Source organism: Heterocephalus glaber, unplaced genomic scaffold, assembly GCF_053883595.1.
Source record: "Heterocephalus glaber isolate CG9 unplaced genomic scaffold, H.glaber_assembly_v1.0 deba00001452, whole genome shotgun sequence".
Lineage (NCBI taxonomy): Eukaryota > Metazoa > Chordata > Mammalia > Rodentia > Bathyergidae > Heterocephalus > Heterocephalus glaber.
Window position 1 is genome coordinate 17,400,211 of NW_028258302.1, and position 16,294 is coordinate 17,416,504.

The following is a 16,294-nucleotide window of genomic DNA, read 5'->3' on the forward strand; positions in this document are numbered from 1 at the left end:
CAAACCCAAAGGGCAGGGGCAGTTAGGGATGTAGCTCTCACACACAAAAAAACATGAAACTAAGCCAGAGTCTATGCTTTTAACCACTGTCAGGGGGCTAAAAAAGCTCAATTCAGCCTCCACTGCAACTATAGGAACATTTAGATCTACAATGTTAATATAACAGCAACTAGCTATATGTGGGGATTTAAATTAATTAAAATTAAGGAAATTAGAAATTCAGCTCCTTGGTCATGTTTGCCATATTTAACATGCTCAATGTATTCCTGTGGAAAGTGGCTGCCATACTGGACAGCTCTACCATCACAGGAAGTTCTGTTAGGTGAGGCTCTTCCAGACAACTCTATAAAACATTAGCCAAACAAAAGACTCCAACTCAACACGTACTGCATGGATTTTTTTAATTAAATACACTTCATAATGTTATTTGCACCTAGTACACATTTTTTGAAAAATAAGACATGCCATATTAGTCATGAAGTTAACAAAATATAAGCATCCACACAGAATATATTCTAAAGTGACTTCATTTACACAGCTTCTCAGAGAAACACCCAAGCAACTTTTTGGCTGTCAGACAGTGTTGGACTGGAAATCCAGGAGGCTGCAGGGAGGGTTCCCTAACATCACTCAGGTGACTACTGTGTCCACATAGTGGCATCAGAAGGACATGTCAGTCCTCTCTTCTCTCCTTAGCATTCACCTCTACCCTGCAAATCCCCAAACCTACAGCTTAAAGTGAGGGCCTCCTTAGACCTGTGGAGTATCGGGAGGGGTTAAGGGGCTCCTGTCCTCGAAGGCACCAGTCTAAAGCTGAGTCCCAGCCTGTGGAATAAAATGGTACAATGCAGGTGGGCGGGAAAAACCAGAGAACAACTGTGAATGACTTTGCTTTGGGTATCTCGCTTTCTACCTAGGAAGGAGATCGAGGACTTGAGAACTTAAGAGGGCTTGGGGATGTCAGAGCCACAAGTGACAATAAACCAGCAGGGCTGTGTGCGGAAGGCTGGTGTTCCCCTCCCATCCCAGCAGCCAGTGCCGCATGGCCAGTAGTAGTCCATCTACATCCGGGACATTGCCTGTGGGTGGTGAGCCTGGGACACTTCAGAACTCTGGGAACGATGGCTCTGCCGGCACTGTTTGCTGACTTCCCAGCGGCCGAGCCCTGGCCTCCACTCAAGAAGCTACCATATTGCTTTCTGCTCCGCCCGTGTGGTTCAGCTTTGTGATGCCACTGCACCAAAGCCAAAGACTGGAGGCTGCACAGGGCCCAGGGAAGTTCCTGGGTGGCACCAGCCCCTGGATCTGCAGCAGACCTAAAGTTACAGCACACTTTTGTCCATTCATCTCCAGAAAGCTGGCTGACCAAGGCCCAACAGCCTGTAACAAACAGGAAGGGGATTCAAGGAAGGTTGGGAGCACATACGTATCACCCCACATTCTTACAGATCCCCTGGGATCAACATGTTTAAATAATCTCCTGCTCACCTTCATGTCCATTCTAACCCCACCCCCAGGCTTAGAAAAATCACTTGGGAAATGAGGAATACCTGAATAGCAGTGAAACCTGATTTTAATTTCCCCTTTGTATTTTGTTCTTGCAGGCTCAGAGACTGACCTTGAAGGTGGTTTATTACCCCTTCTGTTTCTACCTCCACCATGAACAGTCTCCTTTCTAATCACTGCAGATCCTGCCATTCTGTTCCTCATGAACCATCAAAGGCTCACATGTTCTCCCCAGTCCGTACTTAACCCCCAGGATTTGGCCTCCATTGCTGATTTTTTGAGGCTCAACTCCCACCATCCTCCCTGGCTCTTCTTTGACAACTCCACCTCCTAATCCCTGTGCTTTGGAAATGCTGGCCCCTTTGCCTGGAGGGGGGAATCACCCCACTATCTATGCTTGGTGCGAATCATAGCTGGCTTTGCCACCATTCATCAGTGGAGCCCAAATCGTCTCCAATTCTGAATAGCTTTGGGTTCAAGGCCACCATGACTGTCACTTTCTGTCACCGCCCACCCTGCCAGAGACTCCAGGGCCACTATGTCTCCTCCTGCTGGCCTGGATGGCAGGGACTAAATCTTATGTTTGTAGCTTTGCCCTCTAAATTTGTAATACACAGTAAATGCCTCAAAAATATTGTTGAACTGAGTGGATATTCTTCCTAAGGGGTAAAGCTCCTTGTCTGTTGCCTTCTTGGGCATTTAAGACACAATACAAAAGTGGGTGGCTAAGACAGAATATGAAGTGCTTATCACAGGCAACGATGGCAGAGCTTTGGAAGTCAGGGTCCTACATGGGCATTGAGCGAAGTCCAGACGGTTAAGTGCTGGCTAACACTGGTCTGGTAACACTGGTATCTTGGCTGTTAGTTAAAGGCTGTCTAGGGAGGCAGTAAGCTAGTCCTAAGTGTATTTACTAGGTGGAGAAATGCTACAGATCCTCCAGGGCTATTTCACCTGCCAGAGGAATGCCGAGAGGAAATGGAACTATAATTCTAACTTTCTGGCATGCGTCTCGGAGGTCTTAGTGGTGTCTTCTCCAATTAGTAGGCTTTTGAGGGGTGTGATCTCTGGGTATTAGCATCAGAATCTCGTGGTGCCAGTTCAAAATGCAGATGCTTAGGCTCCACCCCATTCCTACTTAACCCGAGTCTCTGCAGTTGGGGGTGTAAGAATCTGTATTTTAAATAAACTCCTAGGGGATCCTCATATTAAAGTTTGCAAATCTTTCCCTGCCATTCTCAGAAGTGCACAGCCTAAGGCATTGATGGCAAACCTTTTAGAGCTTTCAACGATACAAACAGCCTGGTTTGTCACGAGTGCCATAGATTTGCCGCCACTGGCAGAGGGGAAGACAGTCATGTTCGAAGGCTTCACTGGGTCACAGCGCTCACAGCCGAAGACCTAGACAGTCTCTCAACTGCAGAGAAATGAACCAACAGTTCCGGTGTGGTTTGTGGGTCTATAAAGGAAGGATGGAGCGGAAGTGGGAGAGGCTGAAAAGTGAGGCCCCCCCTATCTTCCCAGATGGTGGCAATGTGCAGGGAAAAAATAACCGATCAAACAGCCAGATTTCCTGCCTATCGTTTATAAAGATGGGCAGGAAGATTAAGAGGGACTTTTCTTCCCAAATGGGCTCAGGTATCATCACCCTTGCTCCCAGCCCTCTTAGTTTTTCTCTTTCTTCTGCTAACTTCCCGGCTCCTTGGTGGGAGGGTGGGGTGGGATCAAGTAGTTCCCAGAGAACAAAAACCAGGTTTGTTTTCAGAGATGATCCAAAATAAACACACACCATCATCCTCATTGGAGGGGCACGGACAGAAGGCAGATGTACACTGCCAAGACACCAAAGACCACATGTTCAGGGCTGGCCTGCTGTGTGTGAAAAGGTGGACATGAATACTGTCAAAAACAGAGATTCAGGAGATGACAGAGACAAGGCATGCACGTGTGGTGGCGGAAGACCAGTGCTCACTGTCTCCAGACTGGTCAGGGTGGAATCTCTGACTTGGTTTTGCTTTGAAGAACGTTGCACTGGCTTTGGTCACAGGCTGGGGAGGCCCAGTGTCTGTCTTTGAGGAGATGAAAAGGCTCCCAATTTCTCTGGACTAAGCCCACCTGGAATTCTGCTTTCACCCAGCTCCCCCCATCCCCATTTGAAATTTCCAAGACCAAGCGAATGTTTGCTTGCCAGAAACTGAGGCTTTCCAAGATCTGCTTCCATAGAACTTGCAGTCTGAAAGGTAAGATCAGGAAGGCAAGTTGTAGAATGAAGGGTGGAGCCACTGTCGGCCAGGCTTGAGCAGTTAAGAGAAGGCAAGTCACGTGGAGGTGGCTCATTCCTTCTTGCTGTGCTCCAGGACACGGTAGGGAACCCCAGGGGTGCTTCTGGAGCTGTGCTCTTCTTGCATGACTGGCAGTGTGGCAGGGGTGTAGATCTCGGATATGTTGTCGTTGTTTTCCAGGGCCCCATAGGAAAAAGAAGCTTTGAGGTCAGGCTGGACTGTCATGCCCTTGTCATGCATGTTTTGCATACCTGGAATGAAATCAATTTCCCTGTCAGGACAGGGTTAGGGGGCCAGGAGGACTGCATCTTCCTCTGTCCCACCACTGACCACCAGGGAGCACAGGGGCTGGTCATGCATACAATTTCCTCAATGCTTCAGATTCAAGAGAACACCCATTAATACACAGTAGAAATATTACAGTTGCTAAGCAACAGGGACACATCTTCAGGAAATGTGTGCACGCACCAGCCCTTGTTGGCCAGGATGAGGTGGGGATGTGTGTTTGGATGCAGGTGGGGTGGGAGAGCACTGTGCTTTGGATGTGGTAGATGCCGACACGTCACTGATGAGTCAGCTCAGGACAGAACCCATCACGCTGCTGAGGGGAGAGGTCATCGGACAGCGAGGGACGAATTGTGGTGCTCAGGGGAGGGTTTCACCTTTAGCATCAACATCCCTGCTGCACATGCAGGGTGAGGTGAGATGTGACTCTACCTATTTCTTCTGGGCACATGGTGTTGGGTTTCTACCTACATTTGAGGGCAAAGACCTTCATCTTTCATTCCTGTAACTTTCCCTATAATTCCTCCTGTCAGGAGGGACTTAGTTACTTTGAAGGCCAACTCTTTTCCTGCCAGGGAATAAAGGCCCTCAGATTCTCCTGCCTTCAGGCAGTCAGAAGAAACAACACAGTGTCTTTCCTAAAACTGTGCTGCCATCTGACTGCTGGATGTGCCCTAGGCACTGGGCTAAGTGGTACCAGTCCCAGCCACAGCAGTAACAATAATGGCTAAAATGTATGAGTGTTTACACAGTAGCATGCCGGCTGGGCATGGTGGCATATGCCTAGAATCCCAGCACTCTGGGAGGCTGAGTCAGGATGATCAAAAATTCAAGCTCCGCCCAAGCAATTTAGTGACTTAGCAAGACCCTATGTCAAAAGAAAGAAGAAAGAAAGAAAGAAAGAAAGAAAGAAAGAAAGAAAGAAAGAAAGAAAGAAAGAAAGAAAGGCAGGCAGGTTGGCTGGGGCTGCGGCTCAGTACAAAGGCCCTAGGTTCAGTCCCTAGTAATGAAAAACAAAACAAAACCCCAAAACCAAACAGAAACAAAACCCAAAAGAAAACAAAATAAAAAACCAGAATGCTATGTGGCTTCCCTTGGGGACCTGCACTTAGTCCCCAAACAATCCTATGACAAAGATGAGTGTCCACCTCATTTTCTAGATAAGAAAACAGAGACTTAGAGAGGTAAAGTGATTTCCCACGGACACAGAGCTGATGAGAGACAGCTGAGATAGAACCTTAGGGCCCGTGTTCTACACAATCTGCAGATGGCCTGGGAAGACCCAGTCTGTGGCAGGGCCCCTGGCTCCATATCTCACAAGACCCAGCAGAAAGAAATAAAAAGACCCAGCAGATAGGCATCTGAAGGCCAGTTTCAATGTCTGAGGTTGTGATTTTGGGGGGAGAGGGATGAGGGGTACCTGTTCCTCAGGGAACAGAGCTGGCTCACCAAGTGCTATTTAGCTGTTGGATTTTGTCAGTGTCCTCCCACTGAAGACCACCAGGAATCCACTTCCAGTCTAACAAGGTGGGGTATACTGACTCACCTCGATGATGAGATGTGCACCACAGGGAGTCATGGGTGTGTGAATAAGGGCTCTGAGAAGGATCTGCTAGGGGATTTGGGCTTGGCTTGGGTGATTTGAGACAGGGATCAAGGAAGTGAGTCTTTGCTTTGGACTCAAGCTGTAGGGAAGTGGGGACACTTCTGAAACTGGGGAGCTTAACAATGAAGAGCAGATGGAGCTAATGCGGTGGCAGGCACAGCAGCAGGCGTCTGCACATTAGCCAGAGTAGGGCCCTTTTTGGTGGCTTGGACAATGTTCACATTTCTTCTGTGCTCAGATCTGAGGGGGTGGTCCTGTTCATGTGGTGACCAATTACAGTCAGAGTGGCCTTGTCTGATGGTGGCATTCTGTGAAATAGTATCTATTCAGCCAGTGACATTACAGCAAGTGGAGGGCCATGTCAGCTGCCAGAGGATAGGGCTGCTCCTCTTTTTCTCCTGCTTTTTTTTTTTTGAGACAGTGTCTCACTATGTAATTTAGGCTGGCCTCAGCCTCTTGAGTACTAGGTTTACAGGCACACGCCACCACATCCAGCTTTTCATGTTTAAAAAGGCTTTGGGGGCTGGGGAGGTAGCTTAGCAGTGGAGCACTTGCCTAGTTATGTGCAAGGCCCTGGGTTAGATCCCTAGCACTGTGAGAAGAAAACCAAAACAAAAAAATAAAGGCTTCAGTTTCTTAATACTTGAAGCTTCTCCAAATTATGACATGTTGAGAATTTTTAGAATTTGAAGTCCCTGAAGATCTCTTGAACATCAACTACTGGTCTATTATACCAACCTAGACAGACAAAAGGCCAATTCCTTTTGCTAACCAGGTAGCAGGAAAAGTGCCTCTGCCTAAGCTTAGAGTACCAGGCAGTTTTATTCTGCATGTGCTACCTGGCACCAGGTCAAACAAGTGTTTGAAACTTTCAAAGTTTGTTAAAGCAAAAAGGAAGTGAAACCAAATATAACCAGGCATCTACCATGTCCCAGACACAGTGCAAGAGGCCTCTGCAATCAATCTGAACCCACCTCCCTGAAAGCAAGAATCCCAATTTACAGGTGAGAATGAGAGGCCCTGGGAGGCCACAGGGCAGGTGCATGGCAGAACTGGGGTTTGAGTCCAGGTCACCTGAACTCCAAGTCCATGCATTTAATCAGAAGTGTCCCCACAACCACTGCAATAGGGCTGGGTCCCCACTCTTCAACATCTGATTTCCAACTGGTCACAAGGTACAAAGAGAAAGCCAAGAGCCACACCCACAAACAGGCCACAGAATGTTGATATCTAAGATTACCTGAGATTACCTTCTACTTTCCACCACAAAATACGTCTGTACATACATGTACACACAAACATGTGTATAGATATATACACACGTATAGTTATAGGTACACAAACACACATATACATACACATACTGGCACACACAGAGTTGACACCTCACCTATCTGGAATTCAGCTATCCAGCGCCCTCATCTATCCGGAACACAACCAAGAAACAAGGAAGTAAGCAAAAAAAGGCATCTGAGCAGCCCGATTAGATGTTTAAAAAGTCCATGCACTAAAGCCCATGCATTTAACTCCTGGGAGAAACCTCAGGTTCCCAACTCGGAGCTCATTCATTGTGGTTTTATTTTATTTTATTTTTTTTGGTACCAGAGATCGAACTCGGGTCCTTGCGCTTACGCAGCAGGTGGTGAAACCACTGAGCTAAACCCCTGGCCCCATTCATTGTGGTTTTAATACACAATCTGAACGGGTGGGGAAAACGAGGAGACGGACATGGAGTCGCTGTACTCTGGGAGGCTGGTCACAGTGAGAATGGCAGACAACAGCTTAATGGCACGAGATGAGGAAAGAACATAAAAAGGAGACAATAAACTAATTTATTGGGATCGTTTAATACAGGGGCACCTCGGCCCACCCTGAGAACACAGCGTCACAGCACAATGACTAAGAGCTGCTTTTGACTAAGCAGTCATCTCTGCCATCAGTGTTGTTTAAATTTTGTTCACTAGCCTGTGTTAGTGGAGAGTGGGCAATTCTGTTTTGCAGAGTTCCATCTTACATATTTAAAATAAAAATTAATTTTGAGTTAACCTAGAGAATTTTGGTCAGCAAACTTAGCTGGGTCTGCCTCAAGGTCTTCATTCTCTGGATTTGACTCCTTTAGGCTGGACAGGCACCCTGTAGTTCTCCCCAGCCCCCACTCCTCCCGACTGCACAGTATTTGGCTGAGTCATCTGCATTACTGTCAGAGCTGAAGGCATTTGAGCTTGTGCTCTTCAGTGTGAACTCTTAGCTCTCTGGAAAAAGAGAACTGCCTGTGGAATCCAGGTGGTGAATTTCATTCATCCTATTTTCCTCTCTGATCATTCCATTCCAAGGAGATGGATGGATTTTTCCATTTGCAGGCACGAAGCCTGGTGCTACAGATCATGATTACATCCAGTGTGAATCAGGATTTTCTTGAAAAGATCCCAAAATAGACATGGGACCTGGTGAGATGTGCTCAGAACTAACCGAGGCACCTCTGCCATTGCCTCTGCTTTTGCATAAGATTAAAAAAAGAAAAACAAGACAGGGAGAGGACAGCCACACCAGGAGACACCGCACACCTCTCCTGTGCCACGCCCAGCGCCTGCTTCCTGTTTCAACAGGAAGCCGCAGTACTCTATAGGGACGGCCAGCTGGACACGTGGGGTGGTCACGTTACCTGGCATGGCATCCATGGAAATGTAGGGCTCAAATGGAATGGCCTTCTTCCTGTTCCGAGTGATTAAGAAGACGCCCAAGAAGGCGATGAGGCACCTGAGGAAGGGGGACAAGAGAAATAAGGGAGGAAGGCTGAGGCTGGGGAGGGACCCGTGCAACAGCAGGTGGAAAGGGGAAGGTAGAAGAAGCCTGCAGAGGAGGCTGCTCCGCAGAGAAGCCCTGAGGGGCTGCAGGCCTGAGATCAGTAGGCAGCAGATGTTGGGTGAATTATCACAGCTGAGGATCCCCATGCCCTACACCCCATTTAGGCTAGAATCAGAATAAATTAGACTCTCCCAGAAAAACTCTTTCACTTCTATTCAGCCAATACTCCCAGAACCTTGCTTTAAAAAATGTTCCTTACATATGCTTTATGGCCCAAATTCAATTACTACATTAATATAGAAAAGTAGGGCCGGGGATTTAGCTCAGTGGTTCCGCTGCCTGCCTCACAAGCACAAGGACCTGAATTCGATCCCCAGTACCAAAAAAAGAAAGGAAGAAAGAAAGAAAGAAAGAAAGAAAAGTAAACATTAGTAAAAACTGGGAGGTCCCTGTACCCTTAATTCTACTTCTGCAGGTAGGTATATATTCTTCCAGAGTATTTTTTGTTTTCTTTTCTTTTCCTTATAAACTTATGTAAACAAGCACAGTTTCTAAAAACTGAGGTATAATTTGTATAGACTAAAAAGCACAAACCCAGCTGGGTGTGGTGGCACTCTGGGAGGCTGAGGCAGGAGGACTGAAAGTTTGAGCCCAGCCTGAACAACTTAGGGAGACTGTCTCCAAATAAAAAATAAAAAAGGTTGAGGATGTAGCTCAGTGTAAAGGCCCTGGCTCAATCCACAGTACTGGAAAAGGAAAAAACAAAGCAAAAGCACAAGCCTTAAATAGTCAGCTGGATGAATTTTACCTGGAGGTACACTTGTGTAATCACATCCCAGGTTAAGGCAGATATATATATTTTTTTTCTTTTTGGTGCCAGGGATTGAACTTGGGTCCTTGCACTTGCGCAGCAGGTGGCAAAACCACTGAGCTAAATCCCTGGCCCAAGGCAGAAATATTTCTATCCCTTCACAGGTCTCGTGCACCCCTTCCCTGTTCACTCCAAGTCTTCATCAGAGGTAACCACTGATTTGCTTGTCTCACATTCTTGTGAGTTAACTCTTCAGTGTGTGCTTTTATACCCAGTGTAGTTTCTAAGATCCACTTATTTTACTGCATGTATTAATTCATTAGTTTTAATTGTTGTGTAGAATCCATTGTCTGAATATTCTGTACTTTTTCTTTTACCCTCCTCTCGGCAGACATTTAGGTTGTTTGCAGTTTGGGCCTATGAGGAATAAAGGGATTACAGACTCTCCTGCAGGAGTCATTCTGTCAATACCCACACTCATTTCTTAGGGGTTAAAATCTAGAAGTGGAAGCCTACCTTTCTTTTTTTTGTTTTTTTGAGGCAGGGTCTCCCTTTGTAGTTCAGGCTGGCCCTGAACTCACTATGTAGCCCAGGCTGGCCTCGAACTCACAGCAATCCTCCTGCCTCAGCCTCCTGAGTGCTGGGATCACAGGCATGTGCCACCACGCCTGTCTCTTACCCTTCTTTTTTTAAAGGGTAAGCCATACTTCAAAAAAAAGTTTGTAAATGTTTGTCTTTTAATGTGTCCTAGATGTGCCTGTGGGCTGGTCTCCATTTTTCGAAACAGCAGCCTGCCACTCTGTAATATGGGTATACCTTGACTAATTCAACTTGTGTTCTACTGCTGGACATTTAGGCTGCTTCCGATTGTCAGCTTATACATAGGATAATTTAAATATCAATAAATAGCTTCATCTAATTATCTTTGTGTCCCCATTCAAATGTTTTCATAAGAAAAATGATGACATCTGGAATACTGCATCCAAAATCGTGCCCATGTAAAGTTATTACTGATGTTGCTACATTGTCCCCCACACTAACATGCTGCTCAGTGTGACAGGCAGTGGCTGGTCTCCTTGTCCTCTCGCCAGCATGGAGTATTATCAGTCCTGCTGGGTTTTGCAAATGACTCTAAAGGACCCAGCGCTAAAGCAATCACATGGACAGGGCCACCTGCCTGCAGTGGACTCCACATGTACACCTGGGCAGCAGCAGGTGACTCACCCCAGTGCAAACATGCAGATGTGCAGCACATCCTCCCCGACGAAGTCCAGGTAAAATATTGCACCTGGACAGGGAGGAAGAGAAAAGATCAGTGAGCTGCTTCCCGAGCACCTGCATGCCAGTCTGACTAGGGTTTGGCTAAGCTGTCTTCCCTATGGGAAACCAGAGTGGTCAAAAATATTGTGACTACGCCCGTGGCTGTAAAACAGCAGAAGAACAGACTACAAGCCACTTAGGGGAGCAGACTGTCTTCATCCCTCTATGCCCCTAGGCTTCTCTTATCTCTATCTTGTTTTCATGGCTTCCCTTGTGTTCTTGAGCTCCTGACCCATCACTTGACTCCTCTCTGACTCAGCCAGTGTTTGTGCTCCTTACAGTGTTGACTGGTTTTCAGTCTTCTTGGCTAAGGCTCTTGACCGTGACTTGACTCAGCTCCTGGCTGTCGGGGGTCAGTGCCCAGTCCAATACCTGGTCCTCAGAGCGCAGGTCCTGGAAGGCTGTACACCCTGCTTGTCCTTGCCCCAAGAAGCAAGTACTACCTGTGCCAAGCACAGTGCAGAGCATGTAGCCAGGCCTTCTGCAAGGCAGCCCTGGGTTTCAGCAGCCTTTACCCTGAAGATTTTAGTAACACTGCCATTTAAAAAACAAGCCCGGAACAGTGGCACCTGCCCATAATCCCAGTACTCTGGGAGGCTGAGGCAGGAAGATCACAAGTTTGAGCTCAGCCTGTACAACTTAATGACTTAGCAAGATCCCGTCTCAAAATTTAAACAAACAAACAAACAAACAAGCAAACAAACAAACAGGGCTGGAGCTCAGTGCAAAGGTTCTGGTTCAATCCCTAATACCAGAAAATAAACAAATGGACAAACCCTCAATAATATGCTTGTAGTCTTTGAATCTACTTCATATAAAAAATTAAGGAGAGGGTAGAAGAAAAAGGAGTATAGAAATGATATTGACTGCTTACTGAGCATCTATGATACTGCAGATGGCTCAAATACTCATGAGCTCTAAATATCATGTAGGAGAGAGTCATGCTGACTCAGCCAGTGGGGGCTGTGGAGTTAGCATGCTGGCCAGAATTTTTGAAGAAACCTTGCCCACAATCCACAAGCAGTATGGAGCGGGGCCGTCTGGACTGTACATACTGCAACCCCAGGGCATGTTATTACTCCCATTCTAGGAACGCAGAGCTGCAGTGCAGAGAGGTTAGGTGATTTTCCCAGAGCCACACCACTATTATGCCTTTGTGCTGGGCTGCAAACCCAGCTTTCTCTGGCTCCACATCCTGGGCACCCTCCATAAAACCAGACAGAAGACAGAAATCTAGCTCTCGACCATCCTTACCTGCTGTGATAGCCACAGTGGTGGACAGGATGTAGCCCACACTGGCGATCAACGAGGAGTCATAGATCTGTGAAGCTTGACTTAAAAACCTGCAACCAAAAGCATTCAGATCAGTGGGCTGCGGGCAGGCTGGAATGGTGCAGTATGGCCTGGAATGCGGGAAGAAGCGTCCCTCAGGGTCATGTGAATGCCGTCTTTGTGTCACGGGCACCATGTGTCCCTAGGTCTGAGGTCCACAAGAGGTTCATGGCTTGGGGCCAAGTGGGCCACACCTTCCTGGTCTCATGCCTTGGACCCTGTGGTTCTTGACACCTCAAATGGGTTCTCCTCATCCCATGTTCCCACCCCCCAAAAAGACCCACTCCTCGTCCCGTCCACACACACCAAGACACTCAGATATGTGGGTCACATTCTGTCCAGTGTTGTAATTATTTTAAACATTTTTTCTTTTTGGTTCAAAAATAATGTGATTATTGCAATAAAAATAGGAAAAAAGAAAAAAAACATCAGTCACCCCAGTCTCATTTGTGCTAGACATTACCTTCATTTCGGGATAGATTCTCTGCCCTTCCTCTGAGTGGCATTCTAGCCAGCATAGTACAGATGCACACACACAGCCACCCTCAGTCACAACTGCCTGTTTATGGCCTGGCCCTGTCTAGGCTCCGGGTGCCCGGAAGGCAGTGGCTGGTTGTGTGCACTGGGCCCTCAAGTGCTGTGCTGACTGGGAGATGAGAAGCTGTGGCCTCTAGGTCATTGTGTGACCCCTGGCCACTTGCACAGAGCCTTGCCATTCACAGGGGCTCCCTGGGGATGACTGGAATTTTAAGTAGGATGAAAAATATTAATAGTGAAAATGGTAGTCGCAGTAACAGTAATCATCATACAGGAAACTAGTGGATCTGGAATGCCATCCTGGGGACTGCAAGGGATGCTCTTAGGTCAGGACTGTTTTTCTCATCTGTGAGTGCAGATTCTGAGCCTTGAAGATTTTGAGCAGCGGAGAGGAGTGTGAGCCCTGGGCTGGACATCAGGTACAACTCTCAGCTCCACCTTTCCTACCTTTAACCTCTGCCTCAGGTCTCCAGGTGCAAAATGGGGATAGCACAGCTCCTTCCCAAGAATCTGTGAGGACCAATGAGTTTGTTCCTAAGCACAGAGCAGAATGGCCTCGCTGAGCTCCCATTAGCAGCAGCTACTGGTCTGTTCCCTTGAGGCCCCATAGTTGGGGAACACAGAGCCCAGGTCCGACCTTCCAGGTGGACTCGGCCGTGTCTTATGTACTGACACAGGTTGCCACCTGCTCCCTGCCGGGCCTTTGCCTGGTCTCCAGGGCTCAGCTGGGAGCAAGACATAGGACCTACCCTCAAGACTGCTGAGTTTTAATCAAATCGTAGGCTTAGAGAGAGAAACAAGCACTGGCTTTTCAACTTGGGAAGATTTGGGGGAGCTTTCTTGAGATGAGAAATGACAACGCTTATTCCCCACCTAGCAGTCAAGCGGGGGTCCTTCTTGGCTGCCAGAGCTTCTCCTGAAGCCCCTGGCATGAACAGATGCCTACTCGGAGAAGGTGGGAAGCAAGGTGCCTCTGACCATGCAGTTCTCATGTTGTGAGGTGGACAGAAAACAACAGCACACGACCAAAAAGTCCACTCCAGGCTTCATGTCCCAGGTGGCACAGAGCCCCACCATGGGACAAATCAGCACCCTCATAGCTCCTCGCTCCCTGATGGAGGCCAGATGCTGGTGATCTGAATGTTCTTCCTTCCCCATGGCTTCAAACCCCAATGTAACTGGGCCCAGAAAATGGAAAATCTGAGTGGTGAGGCCCAGGGGGAAAAGAATTTGCTACTCACGCAGCCTGGTAGACAGCGGTGGCCACCATGCACACGAACATCACGTAGAAGATGGGGTAGTCGAGCTGCAGGTTCCCCTGGATGGATAGGACCAGCATCCCAGCCACGGCCTTGACTGTCACCACTGTCATGGAGCCTGAAGATGGGGAACAAGGGCATGAGGTAGCCTTAGGGAAATGCAGGGAGCAAGACCCAGAAAGTCAGTTATAATCCCATAGGGCTGTGTGACCGAGATGAGAGGGAAGGCTGGTAGAGTCAACTGGGGACTTGCATGGATTGGGTCTCTACCTCCCCCGACTGCTAGCACAGCAAAGTAGGGAGGAGAACAAGACACTGATAGCTATTTTCAAACATCGCCTCTAAGCTCCATAAGAGTGGGCAACACAAGTGCCTGGCACTGTGCTCAGAACATGGTGGGAAGCCCAAGGATCTCTGAATGAACAGATGAACTTCTTTTGACATTAGTCTCATAACAATCACAGGAAGACGTGGATGTGTGGAGAGCTTAGGAGTTATGACTTTTTAATGCTCAGTAACTTGTATTTTTAAAAACATTTCTTTACTCTGAGAAGTCTCTGATGTTTTGGAGCTCTGTGTGTATGCACATACATTCCTAATAGATATGTGTGTACTTATTTCAAATTTATAGTCTGCACTTTTGTGGTGTGGACGTTATAGAACATGGACAGAAAATGTAATTTATAAGGTGGAGGAGAAATTCTCTAAGTTTTAACACTTTCTTCCTATACACTGCTGGACCACCTGTCCTCCTCACAATGGAGACCATCACTTTCCCACGGTACGAAAACAGCATCTGCTGGAAACCAAGAGAGCCCTGTCAAGCAGGAGTTAGCCCACGTATTTGGCGCAGGAAGCCCTCGTCCTGGCTGTGCAGCTGTGCTTTGGGGCCCTGCCAGCTGGCCAGTCAGCTTCTGCCAACAGCCCACCACACCCAGCCTCTTCCAGGCCTTGGCCATGAGGCTACATTGTCCCAACTGAGGACAGCCCTCGTCACCACCGTCCTGTTAGTGACAATGAGACTGCCCCACCTTGGTGTGGCCTCACTACTCCCAAAGAGAGAATGTCCAGAACCCATGTCCTTCTAACCCACTTTAAAAACAAAGTCACCAAGAGACACAGGGCTGAGTCACACTGTAACACAGATGAGCCTCAAACACACCCTCCCTGAAAGAAGGACGCTGGTCACAAAGGGCCACAGAGTACAAGGTGTGGCCAACATAGATGGTGAATATTTAAATTTTAAAAAATGATTACTGTAAAAGATGCACTGCCAATAACCCTAAAAATGCACCCTCCCCCCTTCAAAGACACTTTTTCCATTGTTAGTGCCACTTTGGTCTTTTTTTTCTTTTTTGGTACCAGGAATCGAACTCAGGGCCTCATACTTGCCAGGCAGGTGCTGTGCCACTGAGTTACGTCCCCGACCCTGTTAGTGCCACTTTCTGAAGCAGTTTCATGAAGACCTCTTTCATGAGTGTCTTTAAGAGGTGTGTTCAAAAATATGGTGAATGTAGGTGCCAAATGCCATCCAATGCAAAGACAGGCTCATGAGAACATTACAGTGTGTTCTCATCCACCTCATTCACTAGATCTGGCACTGTGCAACTTCTGGCTCTTCCCCAAAGTGAAAAAGACCATAAAAGGTAAATGTTTTGAATTGATTCAGGACATTGAGGCAGCCATAACAGTGTGACTAAAGATACTTGTGAAAAAGGAGTTTTAGAACTGCTTCAAAAAGTGGTAAGAATGATGGGATATGTGTATTCAAAGTGAGAGGGCGCATTTTAAGGGAGATTAATGGAAATGTGTCTTTTTTTCTTTGGCAATGTGTCTTTTATCATAATCATTTAAAAAAATGTAACACTCACCATAGTTTTTTAATCACACCTCATACATGATTCTATTTATGTAAGATGCTCAAAAAGGCAAGTCTAGAGAGACAGAAAGTAGGTGAGTGATTACATGGGGATGGGGCTGGGAGCAGGGGGCCAGGGAGTAACTGTTAATGGGCCCAGGGTTTATTTTGGGTGTGACAAAAAGTATTCTAAAATTAGAATAGGATGAGGCCTGCACAACTCTGTGAATATACTAGAAACCCTGGACTTGTATACACTCAATAGGTGAATTTTATGAATTCATTCTCAATAAAGTTATTTTTTAAAAAATAAATCAAAATAGCGCAAGCTTGTGCTCAGTGACAGATGTCCATGTGGTTATGTCCTGTTGCATCATGGGGCTCTTGGGGAAAGACAGAAGAGAAATAACTCACACTGGGCCGTCGTGCTCATTTCAATCTCCTCTCTGCCCTGCCATCTGGGTGTTCTCATGTGCCCATTTTTATTTTAAAAATATTTTTATTTTGTTCTGTTTTTTGAGACAGGGTCTCGCTATGTAGTTCAGACTTGCCTTGAGCCCACTATGTAGCCAGGCTGGCCTCAGATTTGTGGTGATCCTTCTGCCTCAGCCTCCTGAGTGCTGGAATTACAGCCATGCACCACCACGCCCAGCCTCAAGTGTGCATTTTTAGAATGAGGACAGTGTGGGTTGG

General features: G+C 47.1%; 1 protein-coding gene across 3 annotated transcripts in view; it reads right to left on the reverse strand.

Moving 5' to 3' along the window:
- Positions 1-376: 376 nt before the first annotated feature.
- Positions 377-16,294, reverse strand: part of Nipal3 (NIPA like domain containing 3) — a 44,563-nt gene continuing 28,645 nt past the window's right edge. For 2 of the 3 annotated variants that reach the window (XM_004850593.3, XM_021263070.2), the window contains 5 exons: positions 13,726-13,861; positions 11,870-11,958; positions 10,520-10,583; positions 8,342-8,436; positions 377-4,039 (listed from right to left, as the gene is read on the reverse strand). In XM_004850593.3, the coding sequence (XP_004850650.1) occupies positions 3,840-4,039; positions 8,342-8,436; positions 10,520-10,583; positions 11,870-11,958; positions 13,726-13,861 (584 nt within the window). In that variant the 3' untranslated portion in view covers positions 377-3,839. Of the gene's footprint in view, positions 4,040-7,069; positions 7,102-8,341; positions 8,437-10,519; positions 10,584-11,869; positions 11,959-13,725; positions 13,862-16,294 lie in introns of all 3 variants that reach the window. The other variant, XM_004850594.3, reaches the window with a different exon arrangement.